Below are 21,354 nucleotides of genomic sequence, written 5' to 3'. Positions count from 1 at the left end.
ATAGAAATATGACAATTGACATAGAGTATAGTACGATGAAGCATCATAAACTCATCATAGCTTATCATGTTAAGGTGTGGTTTCCAAACCATATGTGACAATACATTAAACCTCGGCTAGCATGTCATACCAACAAACTTGGAGTTCTATTTTTCGGCTAAATTTGCCGCTTTTCTTTTGCGATAATGTTGTAACTCGAGTGTCTGACCTATCGGATGGCCCGCATATTTTTAACATCTGTGTCCTCGTATATCCAAAGTTTAATATTTCAGACATTATGAAAATTTATTATAATAGTTATTTTCATATGTTGCATCTCGAAATCTTTTGCGTACAGATCCGGATAAAAAAATATACATTTAAGTTACTTCCTATATTTTCGCATCTCTAATGTTTCAGATGTGCAAATTTAATATTCCAGACGTTATAGAAATTTATTACCATAGTTATTTTTATATGTTACACCAAATTCTATATCACATAGGTTTTGCATAAAATGCTGCGTGTAACATGACGTGATGTTGCGGTTGGAATTTTTCTCCCGAAATCGGATGCATATAACGAGCTATTTTGATGTTTTTTTTATGTTGCAAACATTTACTTCAGATATTGTAAACGTTATTTTGACAGAAATTTACCATTTTTGCATACAAATTGAACAAAAGAGAAACAAAAAGCGCATGGCAGAAATTTCTGCTCGTATCACAAAAGAAAAAAGAAATGAAGAAATTTGTGCTCGTCCGGTCGTCCCCACCTCACCAGAAAGGAAAACGAAAAGCCCAACAAAACGCCCGACCCGACCGAGCCGATGGAGCCAGCCATCAACAGACCGTGAGCCGCTGCTGCAACGCACGCAGGCGGGTTGAGCTTTCTCGTTGCGGCGGCGGAGATGGCGGCGAACCTGGAGGACGTGCCGTCGCTGGATCTGATGCACGAGCTGCTACGCCGCATGAAGTGCAGCTCCAAGCCCGACAAGCGCCTCATCCTCATCGGTACAACCCTCTCCCCCTACTACACCTCCTCCTCCTCCTCCGCGGGCGCTCATTGGATCCACGCCCACGCGCTTCCTGATGCCACCGGGAGGGAAAGGCCGCGCCTTGCTGGAGTTCTTGCTCGAGATCCGCAGAAAGTTGTCTCCTTACCCCATGAAATCTCGGTTCTTTTTACACTCCTGCGTCTGCCGCGAACAGATTGTGCTTCTTTATGTTGCTTGCGGTGAATGAATTGGTCGGGGATTCCTGAACGGACGGAAAGATGCTACTGATGGAATAGCAAAAGGAAATTAGTCAATTACGCGCCGGTCGAGTAGGGCGGGAATTTCAGGTGGCTGATGTCCTTTTGCTGTTCATTGTTGATGGTTGAAGGGTAGTATCCTTCGTATTTATGTGTTTCTTTTGCACAAAAATAGAGGTGTAGAATTTGTCATATACAAGAAAAGCCTTAATGATTAACAAAAGTAGAAAGAACATATTTGTCGTCAGTTTGGTCTGTTGTGGAAGCTTTTTGCTCATTTTGGGAAGATAAAGGGTGCAGCTTTGTGCATACGAGTAAAGATGGATTGTTTTAAAAAATGCTATTGGAACAGAAACATATGGATGATCTGGCCTTTTTTTTTGTTTGTTTCACTTTTCACCCAAGTTTTCCTGATATTGAACATCAGGTGAACGCTCTGATGTAATTGTATTTTAGTTTTGTTGCTAGCAATGTGCATTTGCATTTTGAAAAGTGATTGGCATTAATGAAATGGCCAAAATCTGTTTCAGTAAAGATGAGTAAATGAAATATAGACTATATCTGCGCTTAGGTGTCTAGCTTTAGATGGTGACCCTGTTTTGTTCCTTTCATGCATGTGGTACTGGTCTTGTTAGTAGTATTGCAACACTGTATTGTCTTGGTCTTTATAGCTATTAAGTGTTGTTTAATTTTGATATATTATTCTGGTAGTTGGAATGAAAGTGTGTATGATTGTGTAGGGAGAGATTTGGTCACAATGCTTTTGTGGAGAGCAAGAAACACAATATAATTCAATACATCTTTTGTTTTCTCATTCAATTCTTGAATTATAATTTCGACTATTTGTTTATATTCTAGAATCCTCCTGGTTTGGAGAATTTTACATTTCTGTTACAAATCTTGTAGGTCCACCTGGCTCTGGAAAGGGAACTCAGTCACCCCTTATTAAAGATGAATATTGCCTATGCCATTTAGCCACTGGTGATATGCTGAGGGCTGCTGTGGCTGCTAAGACTCCTCTAGGGATCAAGGCTAAAGAAGCTATGAATAAGGTAGCGTTTGAAGACAATAACAAAATAGAAAACTACTAACCAACAGAAAGGCGCTTCTTGACTCCCCTGTATGTTGACTTCCAATTTTTTTAGGGAGAGCTTGTTTCAGATGACTTAGTTGTGGGGATTATTGATGAAGCCATGAAAAAACCTTCATGCCAGAAAGGTTTCATTCTTGATGGCTTCCCTAGAATAGTTGCTCAAGCACAGAAGGTCAGATCCTTGATCAATATGCATCAGACTACCTATATTTGATGATTGATTGATTTTGTAGTTATAATTTAGGAGTGTAGTCTTTACCCCTCACTGATTGGTAAAAGTCCGGTGCAGCTTGACGAGATGCTGGCAAAGCAAGGTGCTAATGTTGACAAGGTGTTGAACTTTGCGATTGACGATGCTATATTGGAAGAACGGATTACTGGTCGTTGGATCCACCCAGCTAGCGGAAGGACTTACCATACGAAATTTGCACCTCCAAAGGCTCCAGGAGTAGATGATGTAAGTAAAGTACAGAGGACTTAGTTTGGCTGCTTATGTTATATTTGCGTAATCTTATTTGTACAGCATTCTTATTGTTTCTAGTGTGGAGCAGTTCGTTTTTTTTGCCGTATACCATTGTTCAGCTTGCTTTCCATCAGCTATGCTCTGTTGGTGTAACTTGCATGCTCTTTAAAGATTTAGATTGTTACAGATGAGTCCCAGTCTGTCAGGGTAAATTAGAATGATTGCATTGGTACAATTATGGTAGGCTTAATCTTTATGGCCTGATTTTGCTTGTGAATGCTGGTAATTTTGCTAGAATGATGGTTTTGGTTTGTTTAAACAGTTGAATGTGTCCTCGTATTGTTATAAATTTATGGATGCCAATTCTGTGCATGTAGTGTCTCTTTTCTACATCCTGTTTGTCACAATTTTGCTGTTTACGGATCACTTCTCTCCCTCATGGAAATTGCAATAATGCAAAATTCCTATATATATAGATAAATATCCATAGATATTGACATGTTTTTGCAGCAAGAAGACTATGCATTATTGCAAGCACTTCTAACTTTGGTAGTTTGATTGTATTCAAGGCATATGTTACACCTTTATTGGGCTAGAGTTTATATGATTTTCTAGAAGTAATTGTCATCTGATTGCTTTTTACTTGTTCTGATACCACATATCTTTTTCAATTTGCAATATGGAAATAATTGCCCAGTAAAATAGTTGTGCAGCTGTGATTTTGAATTCTTATACTGAATGTCTTTACAATTAACAATATCTGAGTAATTTTCGTCTGATTGCTTTTTTTTTTGCTTCTCTTGTCACTAAGGTCACCGGAGAGCCATTGATTCAAAGGAGAGATGACACAGCTGAGGTCTTGAAGTCAAGGCTTGAAGCCTTCCACAGACAAACTGAACCTGTACGTTGTTCCTTAAATGAGCTATCTCCCTGTATATTCTTCAGGAGATAATTGTTCAGAAAAAACTTATCTTCTATAGCTAATATAATTTTCTAAACAATGCTTTTATTGTCTAGGAGTAAAATATTTCAATCTCCCATTTCTTCACTGATATTTTTTCTCAATTACTGATATTGTAACTATTACTGCATAAAGCTCTTTTGATGATTTGGTAGGACCTGCAATTTCTTGCGTTTTTGGCTTTTTGCTAGTTTTGATGCTCCATCCATGTATATTTTGTCGCCACATATGCCTTCTGAGTTCTAATGAATTCAACTTCTCCACTTCTGTTCATAGTTCTGAATTTTTGTCATTGTGAGTAGATTGTTTGTTCTCTCGAACCAATAAAGGATGTTGGTGATCTATTAATCAATATTATTCCTAATGTTGGAACAATTGGCCTCCTCCAGGTGATTGACTACTACTCCAAGAAGGGCTTAGTGGCGAATTTACATGCGGAGAAACCACCAAAGGAAGTGACTGCTGAGGTGCAGAAAGCCCTCTCGTGATGAAGCTCCAGCTTAAGCAGGACGTGTACCAAAGTCCCTTGTGTGGGTTCCCTCTAAGTTTATACTGACGCTGACGTCCTGCGGTTTTCATCTTCAATTTTTCGTTTGTGCGAGTGCACCATTTTATCACAGCTTTAACAAGCTCGGGAACAGTCTGAATAATTTTTATTTTGGATGCAGAAAGTTGTTTTTTTGTGTACCAATACTGATGATCACAGCAATTCATCCTTAGCAAAATTCTCCTTGTTCCAGCTCTTACCTCAATGCTTAGGTTATTGAGGGTGACAATCGTTATGAATTTCCTAGTAAGGTCCATAGCTCTCTGCTTCACTAATTATTCTTGTTCTAATGAGCGGAAGCTGTATTTACTCGCCACAAATGAAGTCAAATTAATGTTTCAAGTTGTATGTTTACCCGCGATTATTGCTCGTTGAACTAGAGCTGCATCCATACTTTGTAATAACATACAAATGCATATTAGTTTATACCAATTCTACAGATATTTCATTTAAAATTTCTACACTCAAGATGACCAAATGCATTAAATGTAGTTCTCATAATTTGACTAAAATAATAGGGACCTCCAAAAAGTGTCACGTCATTTAATCGTTTCTCCACCATTTGACAAATAAGGGCCCATTTGGATTGTAAGAGTTTTGTATAAATTTAGAGAATTTAAATTCTTTGGGTTTTTTTCTTAACGATTGCTTGGAACATAGGAATGAACTAGCCAAATTCATATGCAATGTGATTATAAGCCCCCAATTCCATCCTCTGTTCCTACATTTTGAAATCCTGTATGATTCTATAGTACATGTCAACCCACTATGTCAATAATTCAATGATTAACTAGACTATAAATAAGAGCCCTACAACCATGTAAGATAATAGTCATATGGTAGATTCACTAATACAATAGAAAGCCACGAACGGAAAGAATTTCAAACATATGGGGTGAGATAGATAGATGAAATTTAGAACACGATATGGCCAAAATACACACAAATTACACATTCTCCAAAACTTGTTTCTCTTATTCATCAATTTTGTATCAGCTGGGCCTGGGCCATTAGTACGACGTGCAACAAAGCTAACCTATTACATTTCACCACCTTAGTAATCCACCTTGACCTTGCTATCCAATTCAGTGAATTCTTCAAAATAGGCCTTGAAATGCTCATATGAGTGGCTAATATCGTCAACTGCGCACATTTCTCTGATGCTGTGCATCGATAATTGCGGTGCTCCGATATCAACAGTACGAATACCAACACCACTTGCAAGTATTGGCCCAATTGTTGAACCACAAGCCATGTCATTGCGAACAACAAAATCCTGCAAAATTGATCAATGAAAAATATTTCACCAATGTATTAACTAAAAATAAGATTTGATGTATACATAAAGGCAATTAGGAATAATAAAAAATAGCTAAAAAGCAAAGAAAAAAAGATAAAACTTGAAACTTAGAGCATTTCTTAGTTCCACATTAGAAAAGATAATGTTGTGAAATAAATATTTAAAACTACTATATAGTGGTGCTTTCTGTATCAACTAACCTGGATCGGTAGTTGGTGCCTCTCAGCAATTTCTCGAAAAATAAATGCTGTCACAGCATTGGTAGCATATCGTTGATTAGCATTATGCTTAATCACAAGTCCTCTGTGCAATTTTGGTTGGTGGTTCTCCTCATGCTTGTCCTGGAAAAATAAATCACATATGATTCAGAGTTGTATTTAAATTTTGATGTATATATATAAATCATAGATAATTCTTACCATATAATTGGGATGTAAAGCATGTGCCATGTCAGCAGACACCAGAAAGCTCCTTTGAATAGCTTTCTCTAGCAACTACAAAATGAAAGCAGCTTGTCAATTTTTGTTAGAAATTTAGAAAACAATCTGCTACAAAAAATGCAAATAATGTGACATGAAAAGCTTAACTATAGCTTATATTTCCCATCAACATAATTTAAAGTATATCATAACAGAGATAGCTAAGACAATTATTTTAAGAGTAACAAGATCATTTAGATACAAATAGATTTAAAAGCATACTTATGTTATGAACCTAATTTAAAACAGGGTAGACATTCATCTGATATAGGTGCACAGGTAAACATCCATCAGAGATAGGTCGGACGGTGATGACTTGAAGTTAAATGGTGCTAGGCAAAAGAATGGCAATGATTTGAAAGGGTATAGGTCTAAGGCAACCAGCCAAAAAAGAAAAGAAAAAGAGCACGGGTACCCAAAAAAGTGCATGGTAGAACTGTCACTACCGGAGAGACCTTTTCCATTTCATATTTGCTTGATTATAAAAGATACAATGCTATTTCCTTACAAATAATTTGCAACTTAGGAAACAAACAACTGGAGATGACTAGCCATTGTCCAAACTAACCAAATATCCCAAACAAAGGAAACTAACGTACTAGTAGTGCATAACTTATCTGTCATGTAGAAAAAAATGGTTTAATGAAATAAGAAGCTGACAAACCAGATCCAGTGGCCCACTGAAATAAAGAATAACAGTTCTGGCAAGGCAAAAAAATTAGTTAGTACCTTGGAATTTGAAGAGTTTAAAGACCCTGTAATTCTTGATAAAGCATCCAACATGACAGTCGAACCGGCTCCCTGAGCCGAATCAGACCCAACTTCCTCATGATCAAATAGAGCTACCATTCTTACACCGGATTCATGATCAAGAGAGTGTTCAGCAGAAGTTGAGTCGATTAAGGCCTGAAAAGTATTGCAAGAATTAATATATGTAATTTTACTGCAAAAGAAGGCCTTGATTAGTAATTTATTATCAAAAAGAGAATGTTCTCAGCTTTATGGACTTAAAATAGGCTTTATATCAGAATCTTCAGGGTCATATAAGTGTTATGGAACAATTAGTATCATAGAGGCTCGAATGACGATGTCACTTAGTACGTAAGAGTATTGTAACCTTACAAAACCATGCTAGCCCATTCTATAATACTCACGGTTACTATTCTATATAGGTGGGGATTGTGTAGTCGAACCAGTTACAGATAACAGGTGAGAACTTTCTTTCAAAAAGAAAAAAAAAAGAATGAAAAGTGAGAATATGAGTAGATGTGGAAGCATGGTTTACAATCATTCAGATTCAACAATATCCAAGATATCATTCTTCTCCAGAATTTACCATGCTCTAAGTTTCACAAATTGTTGTTTGTTGGGTTCTTTGTGTTCTTTCCTTATTAAATAGAAAAAACTACATATTTTCTGCTTTATAAAAAAGAAACTTCAAAGATAGACTACCTTAAATTGCATAATACTATACGATGCATCTGAAAATTCTTACAAATGGTTATTTGACAAAGTCTAGCATGCAACTTATGTCTTCTTTCCTACATGCAAATCTTGACAGGCAAAATGAATTGCATAAATCGTATCAGAGTGTTGTAAGAAGCTAGCACTCAACTCGAATTTTACAAGATCAGAACAACAGTACTAAGAAGTCACACAAAAAGCACTTTAGTAGTTTCAAATAGTTGAATTCATAACTGGTAGCTGTAGGTAAATGAAATAGCAAGGCAAACCTTCAATGAGCAGAATGACATGCAAAGATTGTCAAGCCTTCCTGAAAAGATGAATTCTTTCATGGCACCCGCTACAATGCTTGGTTGAGTATCACACAGTTGCAATTCAAAGTCACATATCTCATCAGGCTCACAATTGGCCTCTTTAGCAATAAACTATAACAAAAATGACACCAGGAAAAAAAGAAAAAAGTACTTCAAAACCCAAGGGCTCTTGATATTTATTTAATATGTGGGAAAATTTTGGTTCATCAGAACTACAACACGCAAAAAGAAGTACCTGCAACAGTAACGGATGGTGCTTCGTGTTCTTATTATCAGATGACTCCTTTGGGCCATTTTCTCCCACTAATTTCTGCATTTCATTCTGCAAAAAAAGATGTTTTAAATTAAGACATACCTTTTTAAAAGAAAATAAAGCCCACAGATTCTCCATACTTCTATTTTGATATATATTAAGTGCCAATAATGATGTTCACTAATATGCCCAATTTTTGTAGATTATGTAGGTGAACTTTATTAATGATTTGTAGAAATTTATACTGTATATTTCCGCTTAAAACATCTGAACACAAATAATATACAGGAGGTACAAGCACACAGTGCTTCCTACATAGAAAATACAATATGATAACTTCAAAAGGTATACATAGAACTCAACTGATTTGTTGTATGTCAAATATTCAGGATCAGTTCAAGAGTTTATAAAACAAGTTTGTCTTTTCAACTGAAAACCCAAATTCCAGTGGAAACCAATCATGCGCTATTGGCAAACAAATATGCATACTGAAGGGGGGAAAAGGGGAAGATCAGTCAATGTATTCAAATCACCTTGATAGATGTAGCCAGCACTGGAACAATATGATTCTGATTGTTAACCTTGAGACCTTCTGAGGAGATAGTCCTGTACATGATGCAAAAAAGATGAATGCAAATTACTTAGCATTATTGTGAAAGACAACACCTTCAAAAGAAATACAGAGCTTAAATCCTGCAGCATGGGTTGTATCATCACAAGTGACTGCATAATGATACTACGGCTTTTCAGAAGCACTTGTTGGTGACATGGCATAATAAAATAATGAACTAATTAGTTATAGCAATACATATAATTTTGAGACTTCCTGTCACGTCAATATGCGAATGCTAGTTAATTTACAGGTTTTTACATAACAAATACATAAGGTGCAAAAAAAGTTGATGTTTTGTCTACTGCTAGCATTGTCTTTAAATGTAAATAGTTAACACTTATCTATGTCCCTATGTCACTTACAAAATACATAGAGTTAAAAGAACACTCAACAATAACATTAAAAATTGTCAGGTGCAGTATGTATGTCATGTCACAGCTATAGCAAGACCAAGATAATTTCCAAACAAAAGAAAAGACTGAAATATGGTTTCATCACCAGCTCAACACCCTAAATGGGCCCAACAGGCTCAGCAACCATGTTGGATGCCACAATCTGGACATGGACGTGCTACCTACTAGAAGTTGTAACTTATCAAAAGGCATGATAATGCATTCCCTGTTTCAGTTTAAGCAAGCAAATTGCAATTACTGGACTTTCCAGTTGCTAGATCGTGGTGTATTGATGTCTTTTCTTTTGAATGGTAACAAAATACATGAGTTACGGGAAGAAACTGAATTGACAGAGAAAAAAACAAAGTTGTCAAGGTCAGACCTACTTTATAAATTGTTCCCAATTTACCCATTACCACTATGAAGAGGATGGTACATGAAATTTATCACTGATTGATATGCTCTCAAAATATAACCACTGAAAACTCAACATAGGAGAAAACGAACATGGCTTAAAAATAATGAGATATATAACAAATAGAAATTTTCTGACACCAACCTGTCAAGGTGAATAGCCAAAGTAGGGATCCTCATGATCGGTTCTTGCACTCGTACAAGTTTATGTGCATAAGAGACCGTGCCTTCCCTCTTCTCCCGTACAATCACCCTGCCAGCAACAGTAAGGTCACGGTCTAACCATGTGTACCACAAGCCACTGCCATAGGTTTGGACTCCAACCTCAAGATAACCACCTTTGGTTACCTGCAAAACAAGAAGCAAGATTCTGTCACTATTTGATGAAAAAATTATCACATCAACTGCAGAATAATACATAATAACAAACTTATATACCCGAATTATAAATGAATCACTGGTTATACAGACGCATACTATCATATCCAAATTGCAAGACAGAGCGCAATTTACTCTGAAATCGATAAACAAGAGTGGAAAGATCAAACCTTGGAGACGGGCTTGAGTTTGAGGCATGGACTGTCAGTATGTGCACCGATGATGTGGAACCCATTACCCGCAACGTACCTGCAAAAAATCAACACATTAGCCAAGAATCCAAATGACAAAAAGCACTTGAACACATGTACATATAATGTTTTGGGTTTTAATTGAATGAAGTATATGGATTCAAGGACCCCAAAAACTAAAGGTCGGCGGGTGGATATAGCTGGCTCACTTGGCGCCGATGGCGAAGGCGACGATGGTGGAGTGGTTCCTGGTGAAGAAGTACTTGCGACCGGGCTCGAGCCCCGCCCACTCTTCCGCTCCGAGAGCTGCGCGAACCCCGCCGCCTTCAGCCGCCGCTTCGCCTCGTCTTCTCCCGCCGAAAGCAACAGGCAAGCGTTTTAGTCCAGTCCGCGTCGACCAAGGAAGAAAACAAAGAAAGGGAGGCAGAAGCGAAAGGGGCGCGTACCGACGGCGTGGAAGGCGGTGGGCGACGCGTTGAGGAAGTCGACGAGGTCGGAGACGACAGGGGTGACGGCGCCGGCGGAGGCCATGGGCGGCGGCGATGCAGCAAGGGGACTGCTAGAGACGGAAGTGTCGCAGCCGTGCAGTGCCGGATCCTTAAAAAAATTATAAGTGTGTCTATGCACTATATCGTAAGTCGAATAAAATTAAATTTTAAATTAAATAAAATGCAATACACATTATTTAAATAAAAGTACCAATTAATGTTATATTAATATAAATTACAAATCATCAAAAGTAAATTATAACTCAATTTCACACGGAATGGCTCATATTTTAGAAGTGCTTGGTTCTATCGTCAACGCTGACCTTTAAAAATATATTTCGTCTTATAAATACTACAAGACAATCATTTAATAGTTGATGACTCATATAATTTCTCAACTTATTCTTCACAAAATTTATAGTAGAAAATATTCTTTTGACTCTTGTTGTAGCAACTGGTAGGAGCAATACCAATTTAAGAAGCAAATATATCAAATTGTATATTAAATGATTTTGTGTTTGAACAAGCTTAATAGAGAGCTCACCAAAAGTCTTTAGATCATTAAACATACCATTACTTCTTATGTCAATAATAAAGTTATCACGATGGAAAGAAAAATCCTGTCAAATCTATATTTAAACACTCTTTGGGATAAAACTTGGTAAGGTTTATTAGTTACTCCTTATTATAGGAAGCAAATGAGTTAAGAGGATTTAAGGTTGAAATACAAATAAGCAATTGCACATTAATCTTGTCAAACATGTTGAATAAGATGTTAAGAGCAAATGAGTTAAGATGATTAAAAGAATTAAGAACGGAATTCAAACAAATAATTACATGTTAAACTTGTCAAACATGTTATCAAGCTCTTGATGAATAGTATCAATACACAAAAATATATTTCTCTTCTAAAATGATCATCATTTGTTTTGCTTTGAATAAAAACATTGAGATGTTCCAAAAGACTTATATCTACGATTGAGATTAGGAATTTTAATGTGGTACTTTATTCAAAATGATGTGACTTTTTTTAAGAAATTATTCCCATCCACCATCCCTCGTATGCTGCAATCTATTCTTAACCAAATGAACAAGTGACAGCATTAGTAATATCTCATTCCCTCCTTTGTAAAGTTCGACATAAGTCATATGTGTATCTAAGTAAGGCTAGCATTAAGTGTGCCTTGAAAATAAAATTAAATGACTCAATGCTCCACACACACAGTATGTATTTTTCCCTATCATCTTTGTGGGAGGAATTTTTTCCTAGTCCAATGAGTACTTTGCGGATTGTAGAATACAAAGTAATAATATGCAAAATAATTTTATAATGAGAATTCCAATGAGTGTTACTGTGAGGAACCGTCCAAATAATATTCTAATTAATCACCAAGAGGATCATTATTCATAATCAAAATCTCGATGATTAACCAGAATATCATCCTGGTAGTCCCGGCACGTGTTTTGTGTTCAAGATCAAAACACATGCCCTTCCAACATATACATCACAACAAAGGTACATCACAACAAAGCTTAAGAAAAAGCGAGTAATTAACATTATATTACAAGTTATTAAGCATGCAACAAATTATCATAATTTACAGCAAAAGAGAGCTAGAAGGAGACTAAAACCTGCTCAACTCATAACCAACAAAAGAACTAATCAGCGGAAGACTAAAAACTATACAACAAAAGGATATGGAGCCACATGCCCTTAGGCTCCATACCAAAACACTGAGTTCGGAGTAGAGTGTGCTACTCCTGCCCGTCACCCTGATCGGCAGACACAAAGTAGCCAAACACCGCCCCCTTCTCGCCGACCTGTGAAGCTGCATCAACTTAAGCGCAGCATCCTGAGTACGAAGGTACTCGCAAGTCTTACACAATATGGGTATATAATATCCCGACTCCAAAGATTATGCATTGAGCTGTTAGCAAGAATAGTCCATAAGGTTAAGTAAAATATATGCGGTAAGCAACTTAGACATATGTGTGAGTAACTAACTTAACCAACATATATAAAATTACCCTACAACTACCAACTGATCATATGAAATTGAAGCCTCATTAGTATCAATGTATAACAAGTGCCATCTCGACCACCTCCCACATATCCGAACCACAAACCATATATCTGAACCATACAACCGAGCCAACCACGAGAACTCTACGACCGGGTGCAAATAAAACAATAGCATGCTCATGATCGAGAGCGTGACAGTTCGAACTGTTTATACACCCTGCAGGGGGATACTCTTGGACCCACACGACTCGGGGATCATACGGCTTATGCCATCAGCTAAAGTGCACACAAAGGGGTACCCGTGTCAACCTTTCCCAACCAGCCCCAACCGTGTGCGGCATGCATCGCTTGACGCGACGGTACTAGAACTACTCCCAGAGCAAACTAGTACCACTTACAAGCCCGCCCGCTCACACCGTCGATGTTCAGGCCCCACAAAGCCACAGCTGCGAAGGTATTCAGCTTGCCTTACCATTAGATCGGCATGTAGTGAATAAGGTAAGTGCGAAGCCAACTACCCCGACGATCGGCCTTAAACGATGCAAGCGGTCTACAGTGTCCGGATTCCCTTCCAGAACTACCCCGGACTTTCCTTGAGGGCAGATGACACCCCTAAGACCGTCCACATCTCGTCTCATACTCACCACTCAACCAACCAACACCAACAATCCAACACGATAACCATTGTGAAAGTAATTTAACCTATAGCTTGCGAACGATGGGACGTTCCACTGCTCGACTTCTACCGAGGACCTATGCATTGCTAAGCATCTCGCATCACTTTTAAGTTAGACCTTATCCTGAATAAACCCAGGCTACAAGGATATAGATCAACAATAATTCAAGGTAGAGACAATACGATCAACATAGGTTCTACCCATAAAAGCCCGACATCGACTTCATATACATGCAAACCTATACATAAGCATAATTTATCAATATTTAGACTTTATTCAGTTCAACTAACAGGGTTCAATATGATAGATGCTTGCCTTGCTGTTTAGGTGGCTGTCCAAAATTTCCCTCGCTCTCCTGGATCACCGGCTCGACGTTCTCTAAAAAGAATAACGCGTGCAATGCCATGAGTATGGATGAAATGCAACAATGCATGACATAGGATGCACAAAACATGTTAAAAGTGCAAACATGCGAACTAGAACAAAATTAGGACTCAAACTAATTTGAAAAGTTGCTGAAAGTGCGGAACCTCTGGACATATGCGGACTATCCGCACAATTGTGCGGAACATCCGGACATTGCGCAACTTAGGCAAACTCCGGACTATCCGGAGAATTCTCCGGATACTCCGGACATGTGCGGACCCTCCGAACTTTGTCCGGACACTCCGGACATTGACAGGAAATATGTTTTCGCCGATTCGTTGATCGATTCAATTTGAACACTAGACACACTTTACCTAAACATGGTCATACACTATATAAGGGGTTTAGATCCAATTAATTACGCAATGTTAAAGATTGAAACCATTTCGATGACTCATTAAACCTTAACGCGTATTTCATTAACCAACAGGATTCAAACACTCATCTCATGGCTCGTAGTATTTTTAATGTGTAGGTCATGTTAATATAAGGCTAACAAAAGTGGTTTCATAATTTTAGGACATGGCAACAACTAACCGTGACCTAAACAAGCCGAAACACATTTAATTAACTCACTAATTCTCAAAAATATTTTCTGGAGTTTCAACATTTTTAACACGTAGTTCACACTCATACGAAGCTAACTCAACTGGTCTCACATCGTTTGGAGTTCGGATGAATTAATTATGAATTTTACAAGCCTCAATGCGCCTGATGAACAGTAACTAATGAACCCTCCGCACTTTTTTTGCGGCGGAACTTCCGTACAATTTTCCGGAGGTTCCGGACTTTCCAGAACTGCTCCTATTTGAGGGGAAACTTGGCCAAATCGATTTCGATCTTTTTCACTCTATAGGGGGATATGTTTGGGAGAGTTTAGAGAGTCTAGAACTCAACTAACCACCTAGCAACTCAATTTCTAAATCAAATCTCATTTAAATCCTCATTTTGGTCCAAAACCTTAAAAACTCATGAACTTTGCTAAAACTCGAAATCGACCAACCAAACTATGAATTCTTGCCATGGGGAGCCTAAGAGACTTACTCAAGATGCTTGTGGAGTTGGGTGACCACCGGGAAGTGAAGGAAATGGAGGGAAATCGAAGAACTCCGGTGTTTCTCGTGCTTCAACCATGAACACCAAAAGACATCAAATCTGGCTCGAATCTTTCGAGAAAACGAAAATGAATTGGATGAATGAGTAGCTTATGAGCTCTAGAATGCAATGATACCTCATGCATACCTCTAATCCTTCACTTGAGCTCGAATTTGAGAAGAAATAGAGAGAGGAAGTGAGAGCTTGAGTGGGGAGGGGAGAGGAGGAGGAGCAGCTCCTGCTGCACGGTGGGAGTGAGGGAGGAGAGAGAGGGAGCAGGTGGGGGCTGCCCACTTGAGTGGTTGGAGTGGGTGAGGTGTGGGGCCGGGTGGGTCCCACATGTTAGAGAGAAAGAGGTCCGTTTTCATTGCGATTTTAATTCTTTTCTCTCCTGAATTTCTTTCTCTCATCTAATTGATTTCAAACAAAGTGCTCTAGTGCGCCAAAATAATTTACCTCAAAAATAAATATGACGCTAATGATACATGATTAAGCTTAATCACGCGATTATGAAATTTGGGACATAACAGTTACCTAGCCTAGACAATCCTATTTCTTAATTCAACTCTTTTCCATTTTGAATATCACCCAATTCCAGTGCTTATAAATTTCTTGAGGTCTAACATTTCTAATCATTTCATGGTGCTTGCAAGAAACTCCAATAACATCTAGCAAATATGGCACTTGGTTAAAAAAAAAACACTCAAAATTTGCATTACCTCTTACAATGGCAACAAGAACTAGTTAGAGTTGATGTACAAAATAATAGATGTAATAAGTAAAAGGAGACTCATTGTCTTCTATTGCTCTTGCTTCTTGTGATTATACTATTGGCCCTTCGGCATTGTGCATGTTGTCGGTTCTTCAACACAGGAATTTCTTTGTGCTTTTGATTTCCCAAAGAATGATAAAATCTCTCCTTAACCACTTTCCTTATTGCTATTGCAAATTTACAAATATAATCACAAATAATTCAGTATGAACGAGAGGTATGAAACAAATCAACAATTCTGATGAGGAATAGGTAACTAAGTTCTTGTTAGATGGTTTGCAGTTCTGTTCGTCAATTTGCTGAAGTTGTATGTCCATTTTTAGAGTGTTTCAAGGCATACAAATTTGTTATTCGGAATTCTTATCAAGTCTACTTTCCAACAGATCAAACGACATATGATTTGAAGGTCCTACCAAGAATTATGGTGATTTCATTGGATATTAAGCAGGCTGTCATGGCAACGCGCGATGATTGCTAAACATGGAGAGTACAAGGCTTACAAGATATTATTAGAGGATATCCAGTTGTTCTATGAATTTTCAAATATTTAGGAGACTTTTCATTATTGATATGGATTGTTGTTTCCAATATGGAGTTTGAATATTAGGAATGCTTGAATTCAATTCAGATTGATCTCATCAAAGCTAGTAGACCTGGATTAGAAAGTACATATCTCTCACATACAGAGTTCGTTTTGGACGTACAAGTATCCGCTAGAAAGCTTATTTGATGGCCCATATAATGGATCTAGTCCCAACCTCTATTTTCTTTTGGTTGTACTATAATATAAAAGAGAAATCAATGACAGAAAGTTTAGGTTTTGTTACTTCGAGTCCAAGTTGTGTAATATGTTCTTTCCTATTTTAATTGTCTTAGGAGTTTATATAAGATAGATGTGTATTCATGTAATTTAGACTCGATATTATGAATACATTTTAGTTACAAGTTACTCCTATGATGAGGGTCTCATGCCTGTTGTTCCTATGATTAGGCGCAATCAACATAGAGGGAAATAAAGTGTTCCAATAAATATCGTGCTTGCTTTTTCATTGAAAAATGAGGGTTATATAGTTATATTCGAGCATGTGATTTGATGAATCTATAGAGACGCAAGCTCCTGCAATGGCAGTGGGTGAACATCTATGGATTTGACGAGTTCTACATTCTATCTATGGTGAGTTAAAGAGGCGCAAGTTTCTACAATGGTTGCGAGTGAACACCTACAATTCATTGTTGTTAATCTTCGGTGATCCTATGTCGAGAAGGTTGGCCCGTCCCCCATATCAAATTCAGTATCAAACAAATTCATTATGAACTATTCAAATAGATAAACAATATAAACCTCGATATAAATAGTACTATTATTTAGAAATTTGTGTTGGTAAGCATTTAAGATTGCTAAAATGTCACCTCCACGATTTCTTCCAAATCTCCACCACTACTTCTATGCAATTCAACAATTTTCTTAAGTTACTCACTCACCTCAGATACTTTAACCGTTAACATTTGGCTCATGAATTCATGAGAAATCTTGTAGTTCCATTTCTGTTTACATCGATTCACATATCAAATTCACAAAAGGGCCTAATGGTAAAATGCACAATAATTATCTTTTCTTTTGTTTCTTTTCAGATGCGTGCAGCAACTGCCCACAAATCCACAGCCGGGCTGCACAACCAGATGGGCAATGCGGGCACTGGGGCTGGACGGTAGTCTACTTAAATTAGAACGGAACTGATTAAACGAAATGGGGCGACACGATGGGGCTGGAGCACTGGAGGGCGGTAGCCGACAGGGTCCACGCATGGCGAGAGCCAAGAGCAGACCAGCACCCCATGCCCCGACGATCAGCAGTGGCAATGACGATGTGGGCAGTGAGGGCAAGCAGGGCATCGAGACTCAGACGACTATGCGTGGAGGATTAGCCGAGCTGAGCAAGTCCTCATGCTTGGAGTTGGGCTGGGCAAGGAGGATACATGGTATTTTAGGTAGTGTTTGGTTCGTCGGACGGGGTGGGACGGAGCAAATTTATTTCGTTTTTGAGCTGTTTATTTGGAATTCAGTGAGATAGGATGTTTCTGAATCAGGGAATATTCTTCAAAGATTCGAGACGGAGTCGTTCAAAAGAAAAGCCGAACGCAACCATCCCACTTCGATTGTGACGCTGACGGTGGGTCCAAGTATTAAAATGGATTCGTTCCATCCTACCTACCAAACAAGCATTTTATTCCGGATCATCCCATCCCATCCCTAGATACATGAAATGAATAGAATCATCTCATCCCACCTCGCTCTCAGGGCTGGTCCTGAGAATTTTTGGGCCCGGTGCGAAATTAAACATAGGGCCCTAAATATATTTGAGTTGTTACCAAAAAAAACTTAAATTGAATAAAAACAATATTTATATGGAATACTTCAAACATATTACCTTAAAAATTTCTTCGGATATTTCTAGATGCGAAGTCATTGATGATTGTATCAATATCAATCTCATCCAATAATTTCTTCTCAATGCATAAAGTTGCCAGACCGTTTAATCTTTCTTGTGACATTGTAGACCTCAAATGGTTCTTCAATAATTTCAACTTTGAAAAGCTTCTTTCGGCAGATGCCACAGTCACTGGTACAGTAAATAAGATCCGATAAGCAACAGAAATATTAGGATAATAATCTGCATTTCTGACAAACTCAAAAATCTCCATGGCAGACATTGGTCTATCTGGTAAAGTCAACTGCATAACACTTAACTCAGAAATGAGATCATTTAACTCAACATCAGATGAACCCTTTAGAGAGAAAGTTTCTGTAAATTTAGTGCAACGGTCTTTTAGTTCAATACCATCCAATGACTTCAAGATTGTTGAGCTCATTAAAAACCCAAATATACTTTTGAATTCTTGGAGTTCTTCAAATCTAGTTTTCAATGAAGTGATTACCACATCAACCATAACAAAAAAGTAATCAACTTCAAAAGCCCTCTCAGCTTGCAAATTTGCTTCATTATAATCAGTTTCATCAAACTGTTTCTTCCTAATAGAACGACGCTTTACTGGAAATGATGCCTCTACACCCATTTCAGATGCAATATCTTTGGCTATGATCAGACTAGAAGCAAATCCTTCATTTCTATAGCTGTGAAAGTAATTCATTATGCCTTCAATTTGCTGTAAGGTAGACTCAATGCACATGGACGGTGATTGCAACTTCTTACTCACAGTGTTAACAACAAATAAAATGTCATGCCAAATAATCATACCAAGTATAAATTCAAAGCTGCCAAGCACTTCAAATAAATTTTTTGCATCGCTCTTATCCTTGGGATCAGTATCATCAGCTTCCCTTAAATTTAACAAAGCTGACCTTAGCTCAGGAGCTTGATACCTAATTGGTTTTACACTTTTGATTCGACTCTCCCAACGAGTATTGCACAACGATTTCACAGTTAAACTTGGAATATGCTCGAGCAAAACTTTCCATCTTTTGGTAGAACCAGAAAATAATACATATATCCGTTGCACAATTCCAAAAAATGAAATAGCTTTAGCACATGATTTAGCCATGTCACAAAGAGTAAGATTAAGACTGTGGCAAGCACATGGCATATACAAAGCTCTTCGATTAATATCAAGCAATCGTCTTTGCACCCCCTTGTGTTTTCCTTTCATGTTAGAACCGTTATCATAACCTTGACCCCTAATATCATCAATATTAAGACCAAAAGACTTGATAGAATCAATCAATACATTGAAAAGTCCTGAACCAGATGTATCATCCACCATCAAGAAACCCAAAAAAAACTCCTCTAATTTTATTTTGCCATCGGACATATTAACACATCGAACCAACAAACTCATTTGCTCTTGATGACTCGCATCTAGTGTACAATCTAGGATAATGGAGAAATATTTTGCCTCTTTCACGATCTTTACGATAGAATTTGTAATATCAGAAGCCAAAAGAGAGACCAACTCATTCTGAATTTTATGACTAAGATAATGATAATGAATCTCATTATTTTGAATACGTCTAAGATGGTCTTGCATCACCAAGTCAAATTCTGCAACCATCTCAACACAAGCTAAGAAATTGCCATTATGATCATTATAGAGTTGCTCATTGGATCCTCTAAAAGCCAAATTACGTTTACCAAGAAATTTGACAATGGCAATTATTCTTAGTAAAACTTGTCTTATACGTTCTTTCTCCTTTGTGATTTGCTGTTGTAAATCTTTGTCAATTGTTTCACTTTTCCTCAATCTAGCTCTCAATTCATTCCAAGAGGTCATGTTGGTAATATGCTCGACACTAACTTCATGTTCTTTTAGCCTCTCACTAATATGCCTCCAATCTCTAAATCCATCACGCCCCAATGAACTCTTGCAATTTCTAGAATTGAAAATCTTACAACTAAAGCAAAACACTCTATCAACATGCTTCGAATACACTAACCATTTTCTGTCATGAACCTCCCCATTGCTCATTTTTCTAGAGAAATGAGTATACGAAAAATGTCTTGAGTTGTCATCTAAAGGGAATACAATATTTTCTTCTCTTATAGGCCCCTTCTCTACTAATATGTCCCTAGCTTTGTTATCAAGATTATCCCAATTTCTTGGATCATAAATATCCGTAGTAAAAACCGGCTGGTCATCAACACTAGCAGATTTTGTAGCAGATGAATTAAATATATTGTCATGACCACTTACATTATTATCATCCTCATTGATGTCAACATTGTCTTCTGTAGGGGTAGGACCTTGGTCGTCATCGTTCACATTAGTTTGTTCCTCCACAGCAACTATCGCCCACTCATCTGGGTTTCGTGAACTGCCCGTATTACTCCTTAAGAATTTGTCCATTGCCCCCTTCTGTGATTCTATTAACTCATCCACTTGTTTTCTCTTTTTCCTTTTTTCGCTACCCGATGCGTACTTTCTCAATGACATGATACCTAGGACGAACTGATAATTAAAAAAAGTAACATGTTAGTGGTTGAACTCATATAAATTACAAAGTTACAATACTAAAAAAATGAGTTTAATTGAAATTAACCTTAAATCTGCTGACGTGAGGAACGATTGAACCGAACGAAGTGGCTGTGGCTCTGTGGCTGCAGGCAGCAGGCCTGACCACCTGAGGGCTGAGGTCTGAGTGGCTGACTCCACCGACGGACCGACCACCGGCACTGCAAGTCTGCAATCTGCACTGCAATCTGGCACGCACCCGCACACGCAGGCCCGGGCGGACGGCGGACGGACCAGCCGAGTAGCCGACCAGGGCGCGGATCGCAGACCGTAGTCCGCAGACGGCAGTCGGCAGACGGTGGACGGCGGACGCCGCGGACTCAAGGGCATAGGCCACCGGGCGGACTTGGACAGTTGGACGGCGGACGGCGGACGGGGCCCGGGCGGACGGCGGACCAGAGGCCAGAGTGGGCTGTGGGCACCGGGCGGACGACGGACCGCGGACTCAGGCGATCCGTCCTTCTCCTTCGGCAGTTCGGCGCCTCAGCGGACTGCGGACGACGGTTCGGAATCGGGAATCGGGAATCTGGACTTCGGTCTTCGGGCGTTCGGCGGACTCACGGGCACCGGTGACCGGCCACCGGGCGGACGCGGACAGCGGACGGCGGACTCAGGCGGTCCTTCACTCCTTCTCCTTCGGCGCCTCGGCCTCGACGAGTCGGCGGACGACGGTTCGGGAATCGGGACTTCGATCTTTCTTCGGGCGTTCGGCGGCTTCGGCGGCTCGGTGTTGCGGCGTGACGCGTCGGCGGCT

At 38.7% G+C, this 21,354-nt stretch overlaps 2 protein-coding genes and 1 pseudogene across 2 annotated transcripts; 1 reads left to right on the top strand and 2 right to left on the bottom strand.

Annotated features, from left to right (window-relative positions):
- The first annotated feature begins 797 nt into the window (after positions 1–797).
- LOC133906575 (adenylate kinase 4-like) lies at positions 798–4,651 on the top strand. Its single transcript, XM_062348518.1, has 6 exons — positions 798–992; positions 2,140–2,285; positions 2,379–2,498; positions 2,616–2,783; positions 3,601–3,690; positions 4,140–4,651. Exons 1-6 carry the CDS (start codon positions 890–892, stop codon positions 4,236–4,238), a joined length of 726 nt encoding a protein of 241 aa, XP_062204502.1. The 5' UTR covers positions 798–889; the 3' UTR covers positions 4,239–4,651.
- A 593-nt stretch (positions 4,652–5,244) lies between these two features.
- LOC133906623 (probable aspartyl aminopeptidase) lies at positions 5,245–10,687 on the bottom strand (annotated as a pseudogene).
- A 7,318-nt stretch (positions 10,688–18,005) lies between these two features.
- LOC133905697 (uncharacterized) lies at positions 18,006–20,435 on the bottom strand. Its single transcript, XM_062347458.1, has one exon. It carries the CDS (start codon positions 20,433–20,435, stop codon positions 18,006–18,008), a length of 2,430 nt encoding a protein of 809 aa, XP_062203442.1.
- Positions 20,436–21,354: the final 919 nt, after the last annotated feature.

Source organism: Phragmites australis, chromosome 23, assembly GCF_958298935.1.
Source record: "Phragmites australis chromosome 23, lpPhrAust1.1, whole genome shotgun sequence".
NCBI classification, from domain to species: domain Eukaryota; kingdom Viridiplantae; phylum Streptophyta; class Magnoliopsida; order Poales; family Poaceae; genus Phragmites; species Phragmites australis.
This window is presented reverse-complemented; position numbering and strand designations above follow the sequence as displayed.

Excerpts from the sequence above, each read along its gene's own strand:
- LOC133906575 (XM_062348518.1), top strand. The coding sequence starts at position 890 with ATGGCGGCGAACCTGGAGGACGTGCCGTCGCTGGATCTGATGCACGAG. Across the intron at positions 2,286-2,378 it reads CTAAAGAAGCTATGAATAAG|GGAGAGCTTGTTTCAGATGA; the intron begins GTAGCGTTTGAA and ends CAATTTTTTTAG. Across the intron at positions 2,499-2,615 it reads TAGTTGCTCAAGCACAGAAG|CTTGACGAGATGCTGGCAAA; the intron begins GTCAGATCCTTG and ends AGTCCGGTGCAG.
- LOC133905697 (XM_062347458.1), bottom strand. The coding sequence starts at position 20,435 with ATGGACAAATTCTTAAGGAGTAATACGGGCAGTTCACGAAACCCAGAT.